General features: G+C 45.5%; 2 protein-coding genes across 3 annotated transcripts in view; both read right to left on the bottom strand.

Annotated features, from left to right (window-relative positions):
* Window positions 1–25,041, bottom strand: part of LOC101555017 (UDP-glucuronosyltransferase 1A9) — a 122,551-nt gene that overhangs the window by 59,871 nt on the left and 37,639 nt on the right. The window contains exon 1 of one of the 2 annotated variants that reach the window (XM_055120541.1): window positions 12,208–13,062. The exons of the other annotated variant lie outside the window; for it this stretch is intronic. Coding sequence (XP_054976516.1) covers window positions 12,208–13,062 — 855 coding nt within the window. Of the gene's footprint in view, window positions 1–12,207; window positions 13,063–25,041 lie in introns of those variants that run through there. 2 annotated transcript variants of the gene reach the window in all.
* Window positions 14,857–19,169, bottom strand: LOC101553956 (UDP-glucuronosyltransferase 1A9). The gene is made up of 2 exons (XM_055119870.1): window positions 18,294–19,169; window positions 14,857–14,883 (listed from the first exon to the last, which is right to left on the bottom strand). Exons 1-2 carry the CDS (start codon window positions 19,146–19,148, stop codon window positions 14,857–14,859), a joined length of 882 nt encoding a protein of 293 aa, XP_054975845.1. The 5' UTR covers window positions 19,149–19,169.

The raw sequence follows: 25,041 nt of genomic DNA, 5'->3' as shown, positions 1-25,041 counted from the left end.
TTTATTGTCATCACTTCTAGCTTACAGGATTTTATAAAGATAGCTGTAAAATATTTTCATGCCCTTTGGCAATTATCAAATCTACCAGAGTAAGTGCTCTCTAGCTCACAATGTGATTCATGAGCTGAGATATTAATGTGGTTGTTTTTTTTTTGCTCATGCTAATATATGAGGGCCTGCTAAAAAATCCTGAACTTCAAAGTGTATTTTCTCTCAAAACTGACCTATTCAAAATCATGACTCTCCATGAAATTTTCATATAGGTGGATCAACTGAAAAGTATCATGTTAAGTAAAATGAGTCAGAAAGAGAGGGACAGACATAGAAAGATTGCAGTCATTTGTGGAATATAAAGTAACAGAATGGGAGACTAACACCCAAGAATAGTAGAGATAAGTACCAGGAGGATTACTCCACAGCTTAAAAGCCGGACTCACATGCTAAGGGGAAAGGCAGCTCGAAGGGACCACCAAGTAAAGGGTGCTAGGAGGGCCTGCTCAGGATGGGAGATGTGCGCTGAAAGTAGACTATAGACCGAACAGGATGTCCACTTAATACCTCTATTGCAAACCACAACACCCAAAAGAAGAGAGAGTGCAAAGGGAATGCTCTGCCAGAGTCAGGGTGGGGTGGAGGGGACAGGGTAGGGGTGGTGGGAGAGAGGCTGGGACCATTGGTGGTAGAAAATGGGCACTGGTGGAGGGACGGGCACTCGATCATTATATGGCTGAAACGTAAGCATGAAAACCTGTAAGTCTGTAACTTTGTCTCATGGTGATTCACTAACAAAAAAATTAATTATATTTAAAAAATAAAATAAAACCTCAAAAAGAAATCATGACTCGATGCAATCACTTGAGGAAAAAATACCTCATGTTTAGCATATATTCCTACCAATATTCTTCCCCAAATGAATTTATATCAAGATTGGGAAAATTGGAAAAGAAAAACCATGAATGTGTCGCAATATCAGCCATCCAAATAAATACTTGCATATTTTTAAAAATGCTCTACAATTTTGTTATGCAACCAAATCAGGAAAGATGCGGAGACCTCTACGAACATATCTCTGCAGAGGATGCCAAAGGGTTAGCAACAGGGGTGGTTTCACTGTTTACAGTGGTGTTTTGGACTTTACCGAATTTTAAAAAGATCTCAGAACTTTTTTAGAATATTCAAACCAAGTGTAGTATGTCCACGTGATTACAGCAGCTTTATTTAATTTTTAGAGCACAGTTAAAGATCATAGAGGATTCCTTCACTCAGAGACAAATGGCAAATGCAACAAAAGCAACTACAGGACCCATGAGAGTAAGAAGCTCAGAATCTTACTCTCCCTCTCTGCTCCGGCGCAGGGCCTACCTCTGTCAGGGGCTTTCCCGCATGGCAGCTGATGCCTCCGATGAAGACCATGTTGGACATCATGGGTTTGGGATAGTCCAACACAAAATCAGTCCATAACAACCAGGTGGACACGTGACTGTGGAGGTCGAATCAAGTGATGGTGGTCTGGAAAATCCCAGAGGCAACATCTACGGCCGTTTTCAGGAAAGAACGGCAAAATAAATGCTCCTGCACGTGGACGAGGAGATTCCGCACTCGCTCCCGGAATGTCATGGTATCTGAGAGAGCTGAGAGTCTTCTAGGGACATAAGACAGGGGACTTGGGCACTGAGTCCCCTCATCCTGATGATGGCAAAATGCTCCCCTGGTGAAGACGACAGAAGGGAGGGACAGGTACTTGGCTATGATCAGACCACACATATCCCAAGGATCTAGGAACACCGTGTCAAAGGGAGTCTCCCCGGAGTATCTCACTGGCTTCCTGAAATTGAACACACCCTTACAGTGTGACAAAGTGTAATCAAAAATCTTGCTGGGTGTCACAGTGACGGGGAATGTGGGGCCTTATGGGATGGGGGTGGAGCCAGCCCTTTCCCCCGCCCCTACGAGACCCCGAGTTGCCTCCCATGAACGAGCCCTCTGGCTGCTGATCTAGTTGCTTATCGTCCACTATCCCGGAGACTCAGAAACAAGGCTCGGAACCCAGCGGCTTTTGGCAGAAATTCCTCCAGATTTAATTATTAAAACTTCAGAATTCCAAAATCACACGGCCACAATAGCAGCCACGCATCATCACATGCAATTCATAACCAGCAATAGAAAACAAATTGTCTAACGTTGCCTTTTTGGCAGATATGAGTGTTGGGGTAAAATCCCAAATAATAATGGTGGGTCTGGTGTCGAAATGTTGAATGTAATCAAAGTAGAGAGAGAGTAACGTGGAAATCGTATGCCACACAGGTAGCGGGAGGGTGTGGGATCGGGGGGATACTGGGGTTTTTGGTGGTGGAAAATGTGCACTGGTGAAGGGACAGGTGTTTCATCATTGTATGACCGAGACTTAAACTGAAAACTTTGTAACTGCTCTCACAGTGTTTCAATAAAAATTTAAAAATAGGGGCCGGAGCGATAGCACAGCGGGTAGGGCGTTTGCCTTGGGTTCGATCCGGGTTCGATCCCCGGCATCCCATATGGTCCCCCAAGCATCGCCAGGAGCAATTCCTGAGTGCAAAGCCAGGAGTAACCCCTGAGCATCGCTGGGTGTGACCCAAAAAGCAAAAAAATAAAATAAAATAAAATAAAATAATTTTAAAATAAAATAAATAATTTATGAAATAAAAAATAAGAAAAAAATCTTGCTGGGTGAACTTATTCAAGAATGAAGGTATACTTTGTTCTCAAATTTTCCAATTAGCATCAGCAAAGACCTTGAATTCATGATTCAAATCCTCCATAGAGTAAGAGAGCAAGTAGGTCTTGACTGTGAAGTTGAATGATTTCTTTTTTTTTTTTTTTAGCTTTTTGGGTCACACCCGGCGATGCACAGGGGTTACTCCTGACTCATGCACTCAGGAACTACTCCTGGCGGTGCTGGGGAGACCATATGGGATGCCGGAGATCGAACCCAAGTCGGACACGTGCAAGGCAGGCGCCCTACCCGTTGTGCTATCGCTCCAGCCCCGAAGTTGAATGATTTCTTCAGATGCCAACTCACCTCTGGCATGACCACCACTAACTCGTGCCCTCTGTGGACCAGCTGCTCCACCACTGAGCTCATGGTGAACCAGTGGCTCCCACTCAGGGGCACCAGCCTTCCTGCCTCAGTGAGGCCGGTTGTCAGCAGGGGACACACACTCGGGGAAGGAGAACGGCCAAGACCGTGGGAGCCATCGGGAAGCACAGCCAGAGCAGGGAGCTGCCGGGATTGTGAGCTCCAGTCAAAGTGTTCACCAAAAGAAGAGGCAGGGGTGCTGTCCAGAAGATGGTGTGTGCTCACACACTCAATGACGAGATTGCTTCTCTAAGGAGCAATGTGCTTGCGTGCCCCTTTGTATGCACCAGATGAGACGAGCTTTGCTCTCTGATTAGCCCGAGATGGTGCTCCGGGACTGCCATGGCCTCTTGTGAACTGAATTATAAAGCAATGGAACTCAGAGACACAAACTCAGACATAACTCAGGCTTCAGTTAACCTAGTAATTTTTTAATCATCCAAAGCAAAATTTGAATTTTATCCTCAGATGACCAAGGACTGCCAAGATCTGAATGGTATTCATGTTCCACCCAAAGTCTTAAAGCCCTGTCGCATTGGCACCTGGAGAGGTAGAAATTGCCTTTCACTGGAGCTGAAGTGATAGCATACAGTTGCTTTACATGCTGATGACATGGATTCATTCCCCAGCAACCCTTACGGTCCCCAAGCACTTCAGGAGTGATTTCTGAGTGCAGAGCCAGGAGTAACACCTGAGCATCACCAGGTGTTGCCCAAAAACGTTTTTTAAAAAGAGAAGAAAAGGAAACAAATGAATTGTCTTTCACAGAGGCACTTCCAGCATTGCTGGTCATGTTAATTTCATTTCCAACCTCTTGAGACTGTTGAAACAAATTCAACAACCTCCGTGGGCCATTCTGGCCAGTTGATCATCTGACTTATCTCGTTGAATTTGTTTCCTTTCATGCTCATCTCTCTCTCTCTCTTTCTCTCTCTCACACACACACACACACACACACACACACACACACACACACACACACACACACACCAAAATGAGCCGAACACTTAGAAATGCCTATCTCCCCCCCAAAAAAAAAACACAGATAAATGAAAAATGCACAGACCCCTAGTATTAGGAAAATACACGACAGGGGCTGGAGAGATAGCACAGCAGGTAGGGCGTTTGCCTTGCACGCGTCCGACCCAGGTGTAGGATGACATTACTTTGCCCTTTCCCTCCTTGCCACAAGTAGCTTGTCCCGGTTTTACCCAGAGTTTAGGCTTACCCCAGTCACACCCATCAAGGTGTTCCCGAATCTCTCCCATCCCTTTGTTTAGCTATAATCACCTCTCCATGCTCTCTTCCCCAAAAGAGTTAATCCTCGGCTTTCCCTTAATCTGACTCTGCTAATTTGTAAGGTCAGAACTTCCTAGGATACTGAATTTATGTTATATAAGTTAATATCGCCTTTCTCCTCTTCTTGTGCCTTTTGAATAATTTACTTTAAAGCTATGTCTGTTTTGTATAGACACAGAAGACAATATTATGTTTTTATAACTTGGTAATTAATTGGCCTCTAATATTATTCCCTCCATCTGCTTTCTCCACTTAAGCCTCAGTTGCCCTCAGTTCCTAGCACCCCAAAGCAGGGTCCCCTACATGGGACGGGAAGGATCCAGGGCAAGTGGTGAGTTATGTGCTACCCTGGCATCGAGATGGGCCTGGCCAAAGTGCCTAATTCTTAACTATAAGTTAAGAGCTTGATCATAGACAAATGCTGTAGTGATCCAATAGTAATTATGAGACTAGGACCCTGCCAGGGATAGGAAAGACTGATCTGGCCTGAGCTCTGTAGTCTGAGATTGAGATGGTCCCAGGAGAGCAATTCCATAAGCTTTAATGCATCTCTTATTGTGTCCATACAAAATAATTAACATTACGAATTCTTATATGTTTGCTGGCTGAGGAGAAGAGAAACACATTCATGGGACTCCGCCCTTGGGTGGATCCTCCTGCTGAAAGAGAATTAAGTTCTAGAAGCATCCCCTAAGGGAAAGGAACCTTACCCTATTGATGGTGACCACACCTATGTGTACGCCCCAACCCCCTCATGCTGTGGAGATTTAACTAGGCTGTAAGAGTGGGTTGGGGGGCCAGATCCACGGGGGCCAGATCCACGGGGGCCAGATCCACAGATCCAGAGAGAGACTGAGAGCGGGAGAGAATCGGAGAGAGAGAATGAAATAAACGGATCGAGCAACCAGTCTGGCCTTCTTCCTTCCTGTCGCCTGCCCTCGACCGACAGCACACACAGCGGTTCCGGGGCACCAAACGAGGGCGGTGAGACAGAGCCGCCCCGAGAGCCTGCGGTGCGCTCGCCCCCTGGCGAGCTTTAGTTTTTTTACAGCTGGCGTCCCTGGGTGGGACTCATTGCTGCTACCACTACTGCTGCTGTTACAAAGACAACTCTTCAGTTTTGATCCAGACACTTCATTTCTTTCCCAGCATCCCATATGGTCCCCTGGGCACCGCCAGGAGTAATTCCTGAGTGCAAAGCCAGGAGTAACCCCTGAGCATTGCCAGGAGTGACCCAAAAAGAAAAAAAAAAGGAAAAAAAATACAAGACAAAAGTACCATAAGATATGACCTTATTCTTGTGAAAATAAGGATACAATAAATTCTAAACGTAAACTAGTGCATTCAAAAGGAGTAAAGATGTACAAACTCTGGGAAATAGCATGGAGGCTCCTTATCAATGAATCTAAAAGGAATGGAACAGACTCAACAGACTGGAGCAAAGACTTGGTATGGGGGAGCCCTGGGTTCATTCCCATCTTCCCTGACCCACTGAGCACTGCTGGGAGCAACAGTGAGCCAGAAATAGCCATCAATCTCCGATGAGTGCCCTCTCCCCACCAAAAAGAGATAAAATACCATATGATCCTAGAAAGCCATTGCTAGATATTTATGGGCGGGAGATGAAAAATATCATTTCTATACAGTATCTGCATACACGTAATGCGATTTGGAGACAACCACTGGATTAGAGCTGTTACCAATGGGATTCTACAGATGTCAAAAGAACACCTGGCCGCCCAACTACAATATGGTCTGATTACTTCGTCAAGACCCTGAACGAATGGTTTGAGGCTCTTCATATTCCTGGAGCGATCAGACACCATTGGGATACACTAGCACGAGACAGGGACGAATGGAGATGTTACTGGCTCGAGAAAATCGATGAGCAACAGGATGACAAGTGACAAGAATGTGTTTTATGAAGTTGATCACCACAAGACTTATTCCACAGTTTTCACCTTACTTAGCTTATACTTTTGTTCTTTCTTTGCCAATTTCTTTACTTTCTCTCTGTTCTATGTAGGAGGAAAATCATCCAGTGATTATTTTAAACTTAATGACTGATTTCATTTAGGATTCAAAATTTAAAATTATGTAACTTGTAGTTTACCAACAGTATAATATCAACACCATTGGAACTTGTTTAACTATAATCACTTTTAAGAGATTAACTCCCATTAAGCCAAATTCCACAAAGGACATGACTGAAACTTCCAAAAATTGTGTAGGTATGCAGACCAAGGACAAACTCCCAAGTTTATGTCTGAAAGAGTCTCAGAAAAAAGGACAGCTTTGGAGCTGCAGAGCATTTGTGACATGGGTGAAATTCTGGAGAGAGAATGGGCATTAAGCCAACACTCGGAAGAACAGATAAAAGTATAGGGAGCAGAGGGGCCATGTTGTGTGCGGCTGCTCCGGATCTCATCTGGGCGGAGGGCATGCCAGTAACAGCCCCATCCTATGATCTCTTGCACGCCACATCACTATAAGCTCATACCTCTGGGTTGTGAGTCCTAGAGAACGGTGGACGCCACGTGGGCGCTGTTGCTGCTGCCGCTGCTATCTTCCCCATAGAAAGAAAGCGTTGGGAGAGAAAATCCTTCCCCCTCCCTGGACAACATGGGGTCGTAGCTCAGCTCACAGTCTAGATGCATTTCTATAAGTCTCTGGGTGCCAAAATGGGTTAGTAGACCTCCCGGATCATAGTATTTAGGAAGCAGAGGGGCCGTGTCGTGCGCGGCTGCACCAGATCTCATCTCAAAACAGAGAAAGTATAGAACAAAAGTTTTCAGCTCTCAGTCCTGGGACATGGACCAGTTCACAGAAATATCCTCCTAGACAGCAGAGAAAGGGATTGCTGCTGTATACCCGGTACTTCTGGATTAGGGAGTGTTCCTGTTAGAAATAGTGTACATAACGGTTAATATTTGACTCATGAATTATTTCTACTTTTCCCCTGATGCCTAGGTGTCAGGAGGTTGAAATCAGCAGGTTAAGTCTTTACTGGACATTATGCAATAATGTCACATCAGAGTGAAAATATTTGTGATAAATATTTCATCGTGACATTGCACGAGATTTTCCTGGATCTTTATATAATGGTCCTCTCAGGGCAACAGGACACTGAATTAGGGCCCACCCTACTCTACCAGACCCTTATCTTAGCTTTTTACATCAAGGACTTGGTGTTGTAGCCAGTAGAAGAGAATAAAGCACAACCTGTAACAGCCCACAACTTCCCTTCAACCTACCCTGCAGACCCCCCGTCCAGCTCCGAGTGGTTGGTCAGGTTCTGGACATGTTCTATGGACGATGGAATGAGAGAGACGCTGGGAAAACAGGCAGAAGGAATCCACACGTGAACCTCTGGCCTCAGGACCCCTGAACCCACAGGAATGGAACAGAGAATGGAGTAAGGGGGTGGATACACACCACCTGGGCTTTCTGCACAGGAATCGGGAGAGGAGAGAAGGGAACTGGGGAAACCACCCCAGAAGCGTTCCTGAGAGCACTGGCTTATAGGCGAGCAGCAGCGCCAGCAAGCTGAAGAGGAAGGACAGAAAGTTTAGTCCCCAGGAGGGAGAGGGTAAAAGGCTCGAGAGGGTGGTGAGGGAGCAGGTGTCTCCCCGAGAACCCTGTTGCTCTCTCTGTCTCCCGCATTGTTCTGTGCCAAGGCTCGGGTGCTCTTTGGAACTTCCCAGGAACATTTTAACACCAAGCTCAAGTGTTGGCCAGAAACACAGCCAACCATCCCAGGGCTCCAGGATCTGAGGAAGGCAGCGACCAGCCAATCACCTTCTGAGGCATCTCAGAGCTGAGCACTGTCGGTTATGTAACAGATTTGGGTGTGAGGAAACGGGGTTCCCTGTAGTTCTGGTCACCAGCCACCCCGCATCCCACTGAAAGCCTCACTCCACTGCACACTTGCATCTGTCCTATTGAGGAACACACCGCCCCCACTTTGCTCTGACTTCCACCCTGCTGCCTGGGTCAGCAGGAAGATGGCAGGCCACTGTTTAATGGAACATGGAAGTGTATGAATACAAAAACACTCTTAGGCAGTGTTTCATACAATTTCAATTATAAAGGAGAAATGTAAGGACCCAGGATGTGGCTTGCTGGTGAGCCTGGTACACGTTGGCTGATATGGAACAAATTATGCCACCCCGGAGTGTGATGTCTAATCTGCCACTAGAAAGACGGTGTTACAAGGGCAACCCACTGCACTCTCCAATAAGTGTGACCTCTGAGACCAAGGGCCGAGTCACTGCAACAAAGAACTGCCAAGGAATGGGGACAGGGGAACTTAAATGAAAGGGTCACTCCAAAAATGTTTTTGAAAGGATTCCTAAAAAAGATGTGTGAGCGCCTTCTTTCATCCAAATATGCCCTGTGACAAGCTGACATTCATTGATGTCATGATTTCTGAGACCCCAATTATTAGGTTTAACTTTGGATCTGAGTGAATCCACCAAGAATTCACAAGCCACAGTCTCCTACGTGTTAAGGAAATGTTCATTTTTATACAGAAATGTTATTATCATCCCTTCTATATACTTGGAACAGCAGGACGCTTGGGAAGTCTCGGGCCAATACCAGAGCATGCTCCGCCGAGACTCGACCCGGGTGGCCACACTTTTGTGTGGCCGCGATGCTGCTGATCAACTAGAATCCAGAGCCTAACTAGACTACCTCCGGTTCCAGAAACTACTTGCAACCATGTCTCTAGACTGAACTAAGCCATAGCCCCATGTCTCTAGACTGAATTAAGCCATAGCCCCACGCCGGCCGAGGACTGGAAATATCCTTTTTTCTCGTCGAGCGGCGTGGTGTCAGCCATAATATGATGACTATTCATTAAGCAGGCACGAACTTGGTGGCGCAGAAAGGAGGGGGGGGGGAAATTCTATATACTTGAAACAACGGGACTTCATATCTCTCCAGTCTCAGCAATGGAAAACTAATTATCAAATGCTGCATTGGCAATAGGACTGTCTTTCTTGGGGGAAAACTCCAACAATACTGAATGTTGTGTTGAAATATGGAATGTAATCAAGGTAAAGTGAAAATGAAGTGAAATTTATCAACTAAGCAGGCAGGGATGGGGGCGGGGGGCGGGGGGTGGGAGGTATACTGGGGTCTTTGGTGGTGGAATATGGGCACTGGTGAAGGGATGGGTGTTTGAGTATTGTATAACTGAGACATAAACCTGAGAACTTTGTAACTTTCCACATGGTGATTCAATAAAAAATAAAAATGAAAAAAAAAAAACAAAAAAAATTTAACAAAAATTTGGGGCTGAAGCCATAGCAAAGCAGGTAGGGCATTTGCCTTGCACACAGCCGACCCGGGTTCATTCCCAGCATCCCATATGGTCCTCCGAGCACCTCCAGAAGTTATTCCTGAGTGCATGAGCCAGGAGTAAACCCTGTGCATGGCCGGGTAAGACCCAAAAAAAATTTAACAAAAATTTAAAAAGGAGAAGACATTAGTGTTCCAAAAGTCGTATGGGGGCTCACAGCTAAAGTGAAAAAAGATCTAATGCATAACAAACAAAACCATGAATAAATAAATAAGTATATGAGCTGAACACTCCAAAATGCCCATCTCAAAAAGACACAAAATGAACAATGCACAGGCCCCATTATTAGAAAAATATATCGCAAAAGTACAATATCACCTTCTATTTATAAATACAGATACAATAAATTCTAAATGTAAACTAATGCATTCCAAAGAAGTAAAGGGGTACAAACTCTGGAAATAGCATGGAGGCTCCTTATCAATGAACCTAAATGGAACTGGACACACTCAACAGACTGGAGCAAAGACTTGGTATGAGGGAGCCCTGGGTTCATTCCCATCTTCCCTGACCCATTGAGCACTGCTGAGAGCAACAGTGAGCCAGAAATAGCCATCAAGCCCCACTGAGTGCCCTCCCCACCAAAAAAGAGGTAAAATACCATATGGTCCCAGAATGCCATTGCTAGACATTTATGGGAAGGAGATGAAATAAATCAATGCGTATCTGCATAGAGATGTTCATGGCAGCATTCATCACAATACACGAGACACAGACTCGATGGAAATGTTCTTGGATTGATGATGGATAAAGCAGCTGTAGTAGAATTTTCTCTTGTAAACCATGTTCACTAACAACAACAACGAAATGTTTATGAAAGAGACACTGTGGTTTTCCCCAATTGAACACAACACTATCGTAAAAAGAGAGAAAATCACACTCATGGGATCAACCCAAAGTTGGTCAAGGCAACACTTACTCCACAGTTTTCTTCCAGCCTAACCCATAGTTTTGCGGGTTTTTTTTTATTTTACAAGTGTCTTTATTTTCCCTCTGTCCCATGTAGGAGAAACACCATGCAGTGACTATCTTGAACTTACTGACTGATTTAATTTAGCATCCAAAAAAGATAACCTGTAGTTAACCAACACAATAAATTCATCACCATTGGAACTTCCTCAACGGTAATCACACTAAAAAGATAAACTGCCATTAAGCCCAATTCCACAAAGTACATAACTGAAACTTCTCAAATTTGGGTAGGTTATGCAAACCAAGGACAAATTCTCAAGTTTATGTCTAAAAGAGTCTCAGGAAAAAGGATAGCTGCAGAGCATTTGCAGCCAGGGTGAAATTCTGAAGAGAAAAGTAACATTAGGTCAAAAATCAGGAAAACAGAAGAAAACACAGACCAATAGTTTTCGACTCTCAGTCTGGCCACAGGAATCAGTTCACAGAAATATTGTGTAGGGATTGGGGTTGGAATATTGAATGTCTGTAACAAATCATCATGAACAACTTTGTAAAATAAATAAATAAATAAAATGACTTGCAGGAAAAACAATTTTTGTAAAAGGAACGATAGGAGGGCCATGAGAGTCATCTTCTGTCCCAATGTACCATGCGACGAGCTGGCATTTATTGAACATCTTGATTCCTGAGACCCAAAACTAATAGCTCCCTTTAGGTTTAACACGGGGTCTGAAATGAATCCACCAAGAATTTCCAAGCCACATTCTCCTCTGACACAGAAGTGGTTTTATTTTTTTTTTGTATAGGAACTTTATTGTCATCCTTTCTATCTTTTTAAATTTTACAGGGATTTCTGTAAAATATATTCATGCCCTTTGGCATAACCATGAATTTTAGGAGCTTTTCTCTACTTTTCAATGGACTTCGGAGACACAATGATTTCAAATATTTTGGTTGCCAGTATAGTAAATGAGGGTTTGAAAATCAGCTAGATCAATTTATTGAAACTGATTAATTTCAAAACTGATAAATCTTGACATGATCAATTCAGAATGATGTCTCGTGTTTAGCATACACCCACACTTACTGTTATATGATCGTGAAGGAAGTTGCTACAGTTTGAAGAAATACAAGAAAGTATAAAAGTATAAATACCTAGCAGGAGGGGTTAGTTTAATTAATTCGAGTCATCAAAACAGAGAACACTGTGCAATTTTTTCGGTGCAACACAAATCGCATGACCTCTGAATGCAGTTCCATAATGAGAGCCAGAAAGTTCCAGTTCAGGAAATTTCACTGTTAACAATGGTTTCCAGTACTTTACAAAACATAGAATATGAAAAAAGACTTTGTGACTGATCTATAAACCAACTCTACGGTACAATGTGTGATAAGAATAGCAATTTCACGTTTTTCACATGTACAATTAAACGATCACAGACAATTCCATCACTTAGAGAGAGAAGTGCAGCATGGATGGCCGGATTCTCCCTGCTCTGCTCAGGCGGGGGCTTACCTCTGTCAGGGGCTTTCCCGCATGGCAGTTGATGCCTCCAATGAAGACCATGTTGGGCATCACAGGTCTGGGATAGTCCAACACAAAATCAGTCCGTAACAACCAGATGGACACGTGGCTGTGGAGGTCATAGGGGGTGATGGTGGTCTGGAAAATCTCAGAGGCAACATGTATAGCCACTTTCAGAAAATGGTGGCAAAATAAATGTTCTTCTACTAGGGAGAGGAGATTCCGCACTCGCTCCCAGAAAGTCATGGTGTCCGAGAAAGCTAAGAGTCTTCTTGGGACATAAGACCGGGGACTCGGGCACTGAGTCCCTTCATCCTGATAATGGCAAAATCCTCCCCTGGTAAAGACCACAGAAGGGAGAGACAGGTACTTGGCTAAAATCAAACCGCACATATCCAAAGGATCTAGGAACACCGCGTCGAAAGAAGTCTCTTCCAAGTATCTCACTAGCTGCCTGTCATTGAACACGCTCTTACAGTGTGAGAAAAAGTTATCAAAAAATCTGCTGGACAAGCTCATCAAAGCAGAAAGCAAACTCTTTCCCCGTATTTTCCACTGATGGTCAGCAAAAATCTTGAATTCATGATTCAAATCCTCCAGAGAGTAAGAGAGCGAGTAGGTTTTGGCTGTAAAATTCAAAGATTTCTTCAGCTGCCAACTCACCTCTGGCATGACCACCACTAACTCGTGCCCTCTGTGGATCAGCTGCTCCACCACTGAGCTCATGGTGAACCAGTGGCTGCCATCCATGGGCACCACCAGCAGCCTGCCCGCCTCAGTGGGGCCGGGTACCAGCAGGAGACAGACACTCAGGGGAAGGAGAGCGACCAACACCGTGGGAGCCATCGGGAAACACAGCCAGAGCAGGGAGCTGCCGATTCCAAGTTTGTCACAGTTCACAGAAGAAACCAGGGCACTGCTCATGCCCAGGAGAGGGCGTGCACTCATGCACTCAATAATCTATAAATTATAGAAAGATTAACATGCTCTGATTTCTGTTTCCAAGCCCCAGATTAAATGACCTTTACTCTTTCATTGGTCAAAGATCATGTTCTGGACTCCATGTCCACTTTACGCTGAACTATTAAGCAATGTTCGAGACCCCCAGAACTCAAGAGACACCACTGGAAAGTCACTTTAATTAACCTGGTAGTCTTTAAATCACCCAAGTCAAAATTTGGTTTTATCCTCAAATGATCACAGATTGCCCAGATGTAGAAGGCATTCATATTTCATGCTTCATCTAAAGTCTCGAAGCCCTTTAGTACTGGCAAGATGAGAAAGAAAATTGCCCTTCACTGGGCTTACTGCTCGTGTTGGCTCATTCCAAACTCTGAGTCCAGGAGAGGCTAGAACAGGATCAGCAAAGCCTCTCTATGGGCCGTCCTGGCCGGGTGATGAGCTGAGTCATCAGCTTGAATTGTTTTCTTCCATATCTGTGATGCACACAAGGTGTTCACCAGTCCAGTGCTTGTCAGAAGCACCTGCCAGTACTTTTATACAGTTTGGGAAGTCTAGTCAGAGCCATAATTGAATAAATAGGATAAAAGAAATCAAATTCCTGGATGTGCACTCAGGAATTACTCCTGGAAGTGCTCAGGGAACAAAGGGATGCTGGGGATCGAACCTGGGTCTGCCGCGTGCAATGCAAAAGCCTACCCACTGTACTATCGCTCCAGCCTCCAGCTTTTCCTATTTTCTGATATTTGAGTGCATGCCTGCTTTCATTTCAATATCATATGGTTTGAAATGTTAGTGCTTTTCTCAGTAATTCAAAATCAGGAAGCATATGCTCTGATTTTCTTCTACTCAGGATTGCTTTTGCTATTTGGGGTCCTTCTTGATTATAATTGTTCATTCAATTTCTTTGAAAACATCATTGCTGTTGGAATATAGCTCTAAACATTTTAGGTTTAATTGGTTTGTACTTTCTCCCTGGATGCACGGAGCTTAGGTTTACTGGGTTACACCCACTAAATGCTCCCGAGACACTCCCATCCCTCTGTGTTTAATGGATTATAGCTCGAAATATTTCAGGTTTAACATCCATATGTCCTTTCTCCCTGGCTGCAGGTGTTAGGGTCGAGCAGCCTGCCCCCTTTTTGTGATTCCACAGTTAAGTCTTTACTGGATTTTATGTAATAAATATACGATCCGAGTGACAATACTTGTGATAAATATCTTATCGTTACTTTGCATGAGATTTTCCTGGATCATTATATGACGGTCCTCTGAGGGCAACAGGACACTGAATTGGGGCCCACCCTACTCTACCAGACCCTTATCTTAGCTTTTTACATCAAGGACTTGGTATTGTAGCCAGTAGAAGAGAATAAAGCACAACCTGTAACAGCCCACAACTTCCCTTCAACCTACCCTGCAGACCCCCCGTCCAGCTCCGAGTGGTTGGTCAGGTTCTGGACATGTTCTATGGATGATGGAATGAGAGAGATGCTGGGAAAACAGGCAGAAGGAATCCACACGTGAACCTCTGGCCTCAGGACCCCTGAACCCCCAGGAATGGAACAGAGAATGGAGTAAGGGGATGGATACACACCACCCGGGATTTCTGCACAGGAATCGGGAGAGGAGAGAGGGAAATGGGGAAACCACCCCAGAAGCGTTCCTGAGAGCACTGGCTTATAGGCCAGCAGCAGCGCCAGCAAGCTGAAGAGGAAGGACAGAAAGTTTAGTCCCCAGGAGGGAGAGGGTAAAAGGCTCGAGAGGGTGGGAGGGAGCAGATGTCTCCCCGAGAACCCTGTTGCTCTCTCTGTCTCCCGCATTGTTCCGTGCCAAGGCTCGGGTGCTCTTTGGAACTTTCCAGGAACATTTTAACACCAAGCTCAAGTGTTGGCCAGAAACACAGCCAACCATCCCAGGGCTCCAGGATCTGAGGAAAGCAGCGACCAGCCAGTCCCCTGCTGAGGCATCCGGAGGCAAGCCCTGCCGGTTAGGCAACACATTTGGGTTTGAGGTCCCTGCATCTCTGGTCACCAGCCACCCCACATCCGACTGAAAGTCTCGCTTCCCTCCACACTTACATCTGTCCTACTGTGGAACACACCGCTCCCACTTTGCTCTGAGTTCCTCCCTGCTGCCTGGGCCAACAGGAAGATGGCAGGCCACAGTTGAACAGAACTTGGAAATGTATGGATGTAGGATAACGTAACCTCAGATAGTTTAGGCTTATTGAGTTACTCCCATCACAGTGCTCCCATTCCTCTGTGTTTATTTGTAACTTCTTTTCTGTGTTCTGTTGACTTGTAAATACTGTTTCTCTCTTCTCCTTGTGTCCTTTGCATAGTTCATTCAGAGCCATGTCCTTTTGTATGGGCACAGGAAGACTGTAGCAAATGCGATGCTTTTGTAACCTGGGAGTCATTTGACTCTACATGATATGTTTCTCCTGGGCATCTGTTCTCTCAACCTAAGCCTCGGCTGCCCTTACTTCCTCCTCCTCATCATCATTATCATCATTATCCCATTCATCGTTGAATTTCTCGAGTGGTGTCAGTAACAACTCCATTCATCCTAGCCCTGAGATTTTAGAAGCCTCTCTCTACTCGTCCTTCCCAACGGTGCCACATTGGAGGCTCTTTCAGGGTCAGGGGAATGAGACCAAGCTTGTTACTGGTTTTGGCATATGAATACACCATGGCGAGTTTCTGAGGCTCTCCTATGAGGGCAGGAAACTCTCGGTAGCTTGCCAGGTTCTCCCAGAGGAAGAAGTAGGCATAAGATGTCGGCTATAAGTAGGCTATAAGCTTCCAGGAGCTTGGTTTTAAGTCTCTGGATGTTGGCCGTTGGTGGGATTACACGGCGCCAGGGGCAGTTCCTGGGTGTGACCGCCTAGCTACTGGAAAATGGGAAATCTGGGCAGAAGAGGCCCAGTTCCGATCCGATCAGGCTTGGAGGTCTTAGACCCGGGTCCCACACACCGGGTTCCTCTGCCAGTACCTTGATGTGTGAGGCTTGTCAGAACGTGTGGAGAGGGGCCTTGAGCAGGGCTGTGGCTAGGCTCTGGAGGTCTTCGAATACGGGAGCTCTGCTCAGGGCAGGGAGGGAAGCTGGAGCCAAACCCCCCCTCCACCCCTCCGAGGGCCCCAGGGAAGACAGCCAGGTGCTCGGGCAAGAGACTCTCTGCTTTTACTTCCTAGCACCCCCAAAGGCAGGGTCCCAAGAGGGACGGGACGAACCCAGGGCAAGCGGTGAGTTGTGTGCTACCCTGGCATCGAGATGGGCCTGGCCAAAGTGCCTAATGCTTAACTGTAAGTTAAGAGCTTGGTCATGGACAAATGCTGTCATGATCCAAAAAGTAATAACTAGATTTGGACCCTGCTAGGGTTAGGAATGATTAACCTGGCCTGAGTAATGCAGTCTGAGTCTGTGGCAAGATGTTGCCAGGAGAGATGCCCTACAAGCCTCAATATATCTCTTACTCTGTCCATACAAAAATAACTAGCATTAAGATGTTGATGGAGTTTCTGAACTGAGGAAAAGAGAAAAACACTTTAAGAGGTATTTTGCCTGCAGGCAGTCAGGAAGGACTTTCATATGTTGATTATCCTACCAGACTGTGTGGAGCCTACAGGGCAAGGTGGAGAGAGACAAGTAGGGGGAGAGACTAGTGAACAGGGCAAAGAATCCAGAGAGCTGGGATGGAGGTGTGAGAAGCTAGGGGAAAAAAAGAGTGCTTGAGATGTGAGAGAAGAAAGATTGAATAAGCAGTAACTAACCAGCAACCAGCTTGGTCCTCCTTCTTCCTTCGCCTGTCCTTGGCCAATAGCCGTCCCAATCCAGCCCATTCCTATGGTGAGACAGAACCACCCAGAGAGCCTGCGAATACACACCCTTCAGGTGCAAAGTTTTTTTACATATGACTATCAAGACCGTCTTTAGCAGTGTTTTATACAATCTCAATTATAAAGGAGAAATGTAGGGAGCAGGAATTGGCTGGTAGTGAGCAGATGTGGGGCAGATGTGGACCAAGTCATGCCACTCTTGAGTGTGATGTCCAACCTGTCACTAGGAAGAAGGTGTTACAAGGGCAACCCACTACAATGCACAACCAGTGTGAGCCCTGTGACAAGGACTGAGTCATTGCAACAAAGAAGTGCCAAGGAATGGGGCACAGGGGAACTTAAATGGAAGGGTCTTTCCAAATATGTTTTTGAAAGGATTTCTAAAAGGGTGTGTGAGAGCCTTCTCTCATCCCACTATACCCTGTAACAAGCTGGCATTCACTGAACGTCTTGATTTCTGAGACCCCAGTTAATAAGTTTAACTTGGGTCTGAGTGAATCCACCAAGAATTCATGAGCCACATTCTTCTACATGTTAAAGAAATGTTCATTTTCATACTGAAACATTATTATCATCCCTTCTATCTTTTTGGATTTTATAGAGATTTCTTTGGCAGAACCGTGAATCTGAGGAACCGTGCTCTCTACCTTCCAAAGGGGTTTGGTGACACATTGACCTGGGATATTTACGTCGCCCCTATATTAGATAAGGGTTTGATAAAATCATGAAATCAGCATAGATCAGTTTTTGGAAAGACTAGTTTCAAAACTGATAAATCTTTGATGTGATCATTCAAAAAGATGTTTCCTGTTTAGCTTACACCCACTCTTCCTGCTATACAACCCTGAAGGAATTTGCTGCACTTTGAAGAAATATAGAGCGGAGCATATACCTAGCAGGGTTGGTTAGTGGAATAGATTCTGGTACATCGAAAATAGAGAACATGGTGCAAGTTTTCTAGGCAACACAAATCACAAAGACTTGTAAGAACATATTTTCTTAATGAGAGGCAGAGGAGAGTTTCACTGTTCACAGTGGATTCCTTTACTTTACCAAAAGTAGGACTTAAACAAAAGACTTTGAGACTGATACACAAGCCAACCAAACAGTACATCCTTTTGACCAAACTAGCACATTTCCCTAGTGCACAATTAAATGATCACAGAGGATCAGAGACAAATGGCAAATGTGACAAAGTAACTACTGAACAAAGTTCAGTAAAAAACACAGAATCCAGGGCCAGATTCTCCCTCCTCTGCTCAGGGTCTGGCTTACCTCTGTCAGGGGCTTTCCCGCATGGCAGTTGATGCCTCCGATGAAGACCATGTTGGGCATCACGGGTTTGGGATAGTCCAACACAAAATCAGTCCGTATCAACCAGATAGACACTTGACTGTAGAGGTCATAGGGGGTGATGGTGGTCTGGAAAATCCCAGAGGCAACATCTACAGCCGTTTTCAGAAAATTGGGGCAAAATAAATGCTCCTGCACATGGACAAGGAGATTCCGCACTCGCTCCGGGAATGTCATGGTATCCGAGAGAGCTGAGAGTTTTCTAGGGACATAAGACAGGGGGCTCGGGCACTGAGTCCCTTCATCCTGATAATGGCAAAATGCTCCCCTGGTGAAGACGACAGAAGGGAGGGACAGGTACTTGGCTATTATCAGACCGCACATATCCAAAGGATCTAGGAACACCGCGTCGAAAGAAGTCTCTTCCAAGTATCTCACCAGCTTCCTGTTGTCAAACACGCTTTTACAGTGTGAGAAACTGTAATCAAAAAGCTTGCTGGGTGAACTATTCAAGAATGAGAGTATTCCTAGTTCTCGAGTTTTCCAATAAGCATCAACAAAAACCTTAAATTCACGATCCAAATCCTCCAGGGTATAAGGAACAAAATAGGTCTTGGCTGTAAAATTGAATGATTTCTTCAGATGCCAACTCACCTCTGGCATGACCACCACTAACTCGTGCCCTCTCTGGACCAGCTGCTCCACCACTGAGCTCATGGTGAACCACTGGCTCCCGTCCAGGGGCACCACTAGCAGCCTGCCTGCCTCGGTGGGGCCGGGTGTCAGCAGGAGACAGACACTCAGGGGAAGGAGAGCGGCCAAGACCGTGGGAGCCATCGGGAAACACAGCCAGAGCAGGCAGCTGCCGGGATTGTGAGCTCCAGTCAGCGTGTTCACCAGAAGTACAGGCGGGGTGCTGTCCAGAAGATAGTGTGCTCATGCACTAATAAAGAAACTGTCATTTATTTAAAGGGCAATGTTTTTGCGTACCCCTTTTATGCACCAGAAAAAACTAGCTTTGCTCTCTGATTGGTTCAAACTCATGCTCTGGACTGCCATGGCCTCTTGCGAACTGTATCATTAAGCAATGTTTTTATTCCCGGAACCCAGAGATATTAAAGCTGACTCAGTTAACCTGAAGGTAATTTTTAATTTCAATTTTATCCTCAGATGACCAAGGACTGCTAAGATCTGAATTGCATTCATGTTCCACGCAAAGTCTTGAAGCCCTGTAGCACTGGAAGCTGGAGAGATAGAAATTGCCTTTCACAAGAGCCGGAGTGATAGTTCCAAGGATAAGGCACTTGCTTTACATTCCGCTGACATGGATTCAATCCCCTCCATCTCTGATGGATTCACTCAACATGGATTCAACCCCCAAGCACTGCCAGGAGTGATTTCTGGCAGAGTGCAAAGCAAGGAGTAACCTCTAAGCATCACCGGTGTGGCCCAAGACCATTTCTTAAAATAGAGGAAAACATAAACAAATGAATTGCCTTTCACGGGGGCATTTCCAGCATTGCTGGTCCTCTTCTTGTTCCATCTCCAGCCCCTCTGAGACTCTGTTGAAACAAATTCAACAACCTACCTCCATGGGCCATACTGGCCAGCTGATGATCTGATTCATCTAGTTGAATTTCTTCTCTTCCATTCCTGTGACATGTACACACACACACACACACACACACACACACACACACACACACACACACAGTGGTCATCTGCCCAAAATCAGCCAGAAGCACTCTTCCAGCTCTCCCCTTCTCCTCTTAGTTCTGACATTCCTCCATTTAGACCTCTTTGTGGAATCACCCCCAAATCATCTGGTGACTCCTTCAGAAATTCTGTATCTGCCACCACACATCACCAGAAAGTCCTTGAAGTCAAGGACTTCTCCGTGATTCCAGCCTCGTCCACAGTGCTCACTTCTCTGAGTAAGTCACCTGGATAAACAGCAGCTCAGGAACTTCATAGGCTCAAAACTCATATCTATAAAGAAGAACTATAGAGTCTTCTTTAAGACCATCTGAATCCCACACTACACCACAGTTCTACAGAAAGATGGTGCATAACTCAATGACAGGAACCTCTCTACACCTCAAAAAGCTAAACGCACCAATTAGAGGCACAGAGAGGCAGAATGGATCAGAAAGTAAAAGCCAACACTCTGCTACCCGAAAGAAACATATTTGCGTAGCCTGAGCAAACACAAACTCAAAACCAAAGGTTGGAAGACAATTCTTCAAGCAAAGAACTCTCTCCCACAGGCCGGGGTGGCCATTCTAGTATCAGGCTCCATACACTTCAGGTTCAAAAGATTATGAGGGGCCTGAGAAATAGCACAGCAGGGAAGGCACTTGCCTTGCATGTGGCCAGCCCATGTCCTCTCCCAGCATCCCATACTGTTCCCCAAGCCTTCCAGGAGTGAGTTATGACTACAGAGCCAGGAGTAACCACTGGATACCGCTGGGTGTGCCCCAAGACCCCCCTAAATTTATGAGAAAATGAGGACCATTTCTTAATGATCAAGGAGCATGTACACCAGAAAGAACTCACAGTCCTAAAATACACGTACATAATGAGGGGCCAGCCAAATACTCAAAACAACTACTGGTAAACTTGAAGAAAGACACTGATAGCAGCACAATAGTATTTGGAGACCTCAATACCCATCTGACACCTCTTGATAGATAACTAGACTAGAGCTCAGTAAGGCATTACTTGTATCACTTGTATCACTTATCATCCCGTTGATCTTCGATTTGCTCAAGCGAGTTGCCAGTAACTTCTCCATTCGTGCCTGTCGCTTGCCAAATGGTATCTGCTCGCTCCAGAACACGAAGAGCCTCAAAACGCTCGTCCACGGTTTTGACAAAGAAGTCTGACCATCTCATAGGTGGGCGGCCAGGCGTCTTTTGACTTATTCAATGCACATGAAATATTCTATAAAATAAACCATATATGAGCCACAAAAGAGACCTTCACAGTCCAGAGGAAGAAGATAGAAATTGTACCATCTTTTCAGACAATGATGCCATGAAAATAGAAGTTTATAACAAACAATTAAAACTCAATTAGGTGAAAATTAAACAGCTATTTACTGAACAGCCAGTGGGCCAGAGAGAAATCAAAGAAGAAATCAAAAAGATTTCCAGAAAGAAAAAAATAGAATGAGGATATGACCTACCAGGAATTGTGGGACACAGCTAAAACGGTGTAATAGGAAAGTTCATGACTATGAAAACATTCATCAGAAGGAAAGAAGAGCCCGCATAATAACGTGACTACACATCTTAAGAAATTGGAAAAATATCAACAAAATGTGGCCAAAGCAGGCAGGAATAAGGAAATAATTAAACGCAGAGCAGCAATTAATGAACTGGAATCCAAATAAACTATCCAAAGAATCAATGAAACTGAGAGTTGATTCTGTATTTTAGCATTTTAGTAATTAAGTCCAGGGAGATTTGTGTTAGAAATTGCATCGTTTCCCTTCCTGGGGCAGTATGGGGCAATGGCTTAGTTCACAGTCTAGAGACATGGCTGCAAGCAGTTTCTGGGACCAAAAGTAGTCTAGCTACCCTCTGGATCGTGGTCAATCAGCAGCAAAGCGGCCGCACCAAAGTGTGGTCTCCCGGCTCAAGTCTCGGCGGAGCGCGCTCCGGTATCGGCCCCGGTCCGAGACTGCCTCAATTGCATTTTCATAGCGACTTTTGCAAGATGGAGGTGTTTTTAGTGTTTTGTTGTGTGGATAAGTGACCAGACCTAGAGTGTCAGTGTATCCTTCTGTACAAAAGGAAGAAATGCCCAGTTGCTAATCTGGCCAGGTCTTCCTGTGTGGGGGAGACCCTGACCTGGGCGGGAAATGGAGCAGTTCTGAAGGCAACTTCCTAGCTTTGACTTCACTGGACTGGGGGGAGGGAGGGCAGTTGCCTCGTACTTGACCCCCCGGTTCAATCCCCAACACCACACATAGTTAGTTCCGTGTGCACTGCTAGGTGGACAGTCCCCTCAAAACCAAACAAACAAAAACTAGGTCATCCTTGATTCCAAACTTTAGGAAGGAGCCCCTCCCACCGAAGCCAAGATGTGACCCCGGGGCCGCACACACGTGCGGCTCCTCTGCAGCTGCACGAGCGTGAATCCAGACCCAGCTGAACCAACTTCAACATGGGCTGCTCCTTGCAGAATGTCTCCAGCCAGAGAACTAATCCTCGACCCCATGCCCGCCCAGGAGAGGAAACGTATTTCTCTCTCTCGCCTGTCCCTACCCAGGGATTAAGGGCGTGGGGATGCCATATTTTACGACCACAGATGGGATTTTACGACAAAAACTACAGCAAAAGGACGCGAAGGTGCTCTTGGGAAGGTGGGAGGCACCGGCCCCTCCCACCACTGCCGAGATGTGACCCCAGGGCCGCACACACGTGCGGCTCCTCCACAGCTGCACGAGCGTGAATCCAGACCCAGCTGAACCAACTTCAACATGGGCAGCTCCTTGCAGAATGTCTCCAAAGTTTAGGAAGGAGAAGGACAAGGAAGGAACTTCTACCCTCAGCATCCCATACTGTCTCCCAAGCCAGCCAGGAATGATTCCTGAGTGCAGACACAGGGGTGAGGCCTGAGCACCACTGGATGTGACCCAAAACAAAAACAAAAGAAAATTAAAAGGAAAGAAGTCAAGAGGGGAAGCACAACAGGTCAACAACAACAATTCCATGAAGAGCAGTTCCAGGGCCTTGGGGACAGCTGTGGTGTAGAGGTGAGGTATATCTGTAGGCCAGATCAGAGAGAAGGAGACACAAACCACAATCCAACTTAAAGATGTGCCTGCCAAGGAGACAGGCTCAGGGGTGGGAGGGATCCTGGACACACTGGTGGGGGGAAGTTGACATTGGTGGTGGTATTGTATTGGTCCTGAAACACTGCATGCCTTTAACTCATGTATGAATGACTTTGCAAAGCAAGGTGCCATCATAAAAACTAATCAGAATCGTCTATGTGCAAAAATAAAAGTGGACTACCTAGAAAAACACCACATTTTTTTAATCTGACAAACTTTAAGACTGAAGTTTGTAAGGCTGGAAGGAAGTTATCTCGAATGGACATTGTAACAGCTAACAGAAATCTATTCCAGATGAACTCCCAGGACCAGCAGCTTCATTAGTGAATTAGACAATATTTTCAGAGAAGCATGATTCATCTTGCTCCAACTCTTTTAAAAAATTGTAAAGGGAGAACTCTCTAGAACACATTTTATATCATCTATGACTCTGATCTATAAGCCAAAAAAGGACAGCAGAAAGAAAAATATAGATCAATATCTCTGATAAAGAGTAACGCTGAAATCTTGGAAGCTGAGGTCCAAGAATACTTCAAGAGAGTCATTCATCATGGCCAGTGGGCTCATCTCAGGAATGCAAAGATGGTTTAGTAGAATAAATTAATGTCATTTGCCACATCGACCGATAGCACAGCAGGTAGGGCATTAGCCTTGCATGCGGTCGACCCCGGTTTGATTCTTGGTCCCTCTTGGAGAGCCCGGCAAGCTACCAAGAGTATCCCGCCTGCATGGTAGAGCCTGGCAAGATACACGTGGCCTATTCGATATGCCAAAAACAGTAACAACAAGTCTCACAATGGAGATGTTACTGGTGCCCACTTCAGCAAATTGATGAAAAACGGGATGCCAGTGCTACCACATCAACTAAAAAACAGATACCCATCACCTGATCTTATCACTACATCTCTCAAGATTTAACATCCATCTGAATAAATTGGAAATAGAAGAAACATACCTCAACAAAATAAAGGTCATGTGTGATAAACCCACAGTTGAATCATACTCTAGGATGAAAAATGAAAACCTCTCCCTCTAAGATCCAAAACAAGACTGTGTGTCTCTCCACTCACACCAGTATTTTTATTCACAGCTCTCGAAGTTCTAATCAAAACCATTATGTAATCAAACAGGAATTCAAACTAGAAAAGAATTAAACTACCTCTGAGGAAAATAAACCTCGGTCCGTATGTCCAAAAGGCCAACTTAAGCAGGTCTACGCAGACAGAGGAGATGCCGGGACAGCCAATTCTGGGGGACGTGGCTTTCAGTACCTTGGAAGGCAATCCGGGATGATGACCACTGTCTCGGGCCTCTTCTTTGCTCAGGTTTGCCAGAACAAAACACCTTTAATTCCTGTCGGCTTGCAAGAAACAAGCCCCCTTCTGTGGGCAGAAGGCAGAGCTGGGAAGAGCAAAGGTTTTCCAGGAGTCCTGTCTCCTGATCCCAGCGGCAGATCTCTGGGACCAGGCGAGGTGACCAACACTCTTGTCCACCCCAGGACTGAGGGCACTCCCAAGGCATGGCACTCTAGGTAAGAAAAAAGCTGAGGAGATGAATGTGTGTTCGTCTGTTTCTTCAGGCAGCAAGAGGCACCACCAGCCAAGCCAAGATGACAAAGACAAGTGCGCAAGGGTGGAACTTGACCTGCGTGATTCTATGAAAAACTTTCACCCAGTTCCCAGAGGTCACAGGTGTGTCTGGTTAGATAAACCGGTCACAGCAGGACACCCAGAGTGCCACACCCTGCACCCACCCCTGGGCACAAAGGAAGACGCAGCCGGGTTGGGTAGTTCTCACTTTGAAGGTATATGCCCAAAAGCATGTCGGGTGAGGGGCCGGCTCTTACCAAACCCACTGACCCTCGAAGCAGGAACCTCCACGGTTAAA

This window comes from Sorex araneus, chromosome X (genome assembly GCF_027595985.1).
Source record: "Sorex araneus isolate mSorAra2 chromosome X, mSorAra2.pri, whole genome shotgun sequence".
NCBI lineage: Eukaryota > Metazoa > Chordata > Mammalia > Eulipotyphla > Soricidae > Sorex > Sorex araneus.
This window is presented reverse-complemented; position numbering and strand designations above follow the sequence as displayed.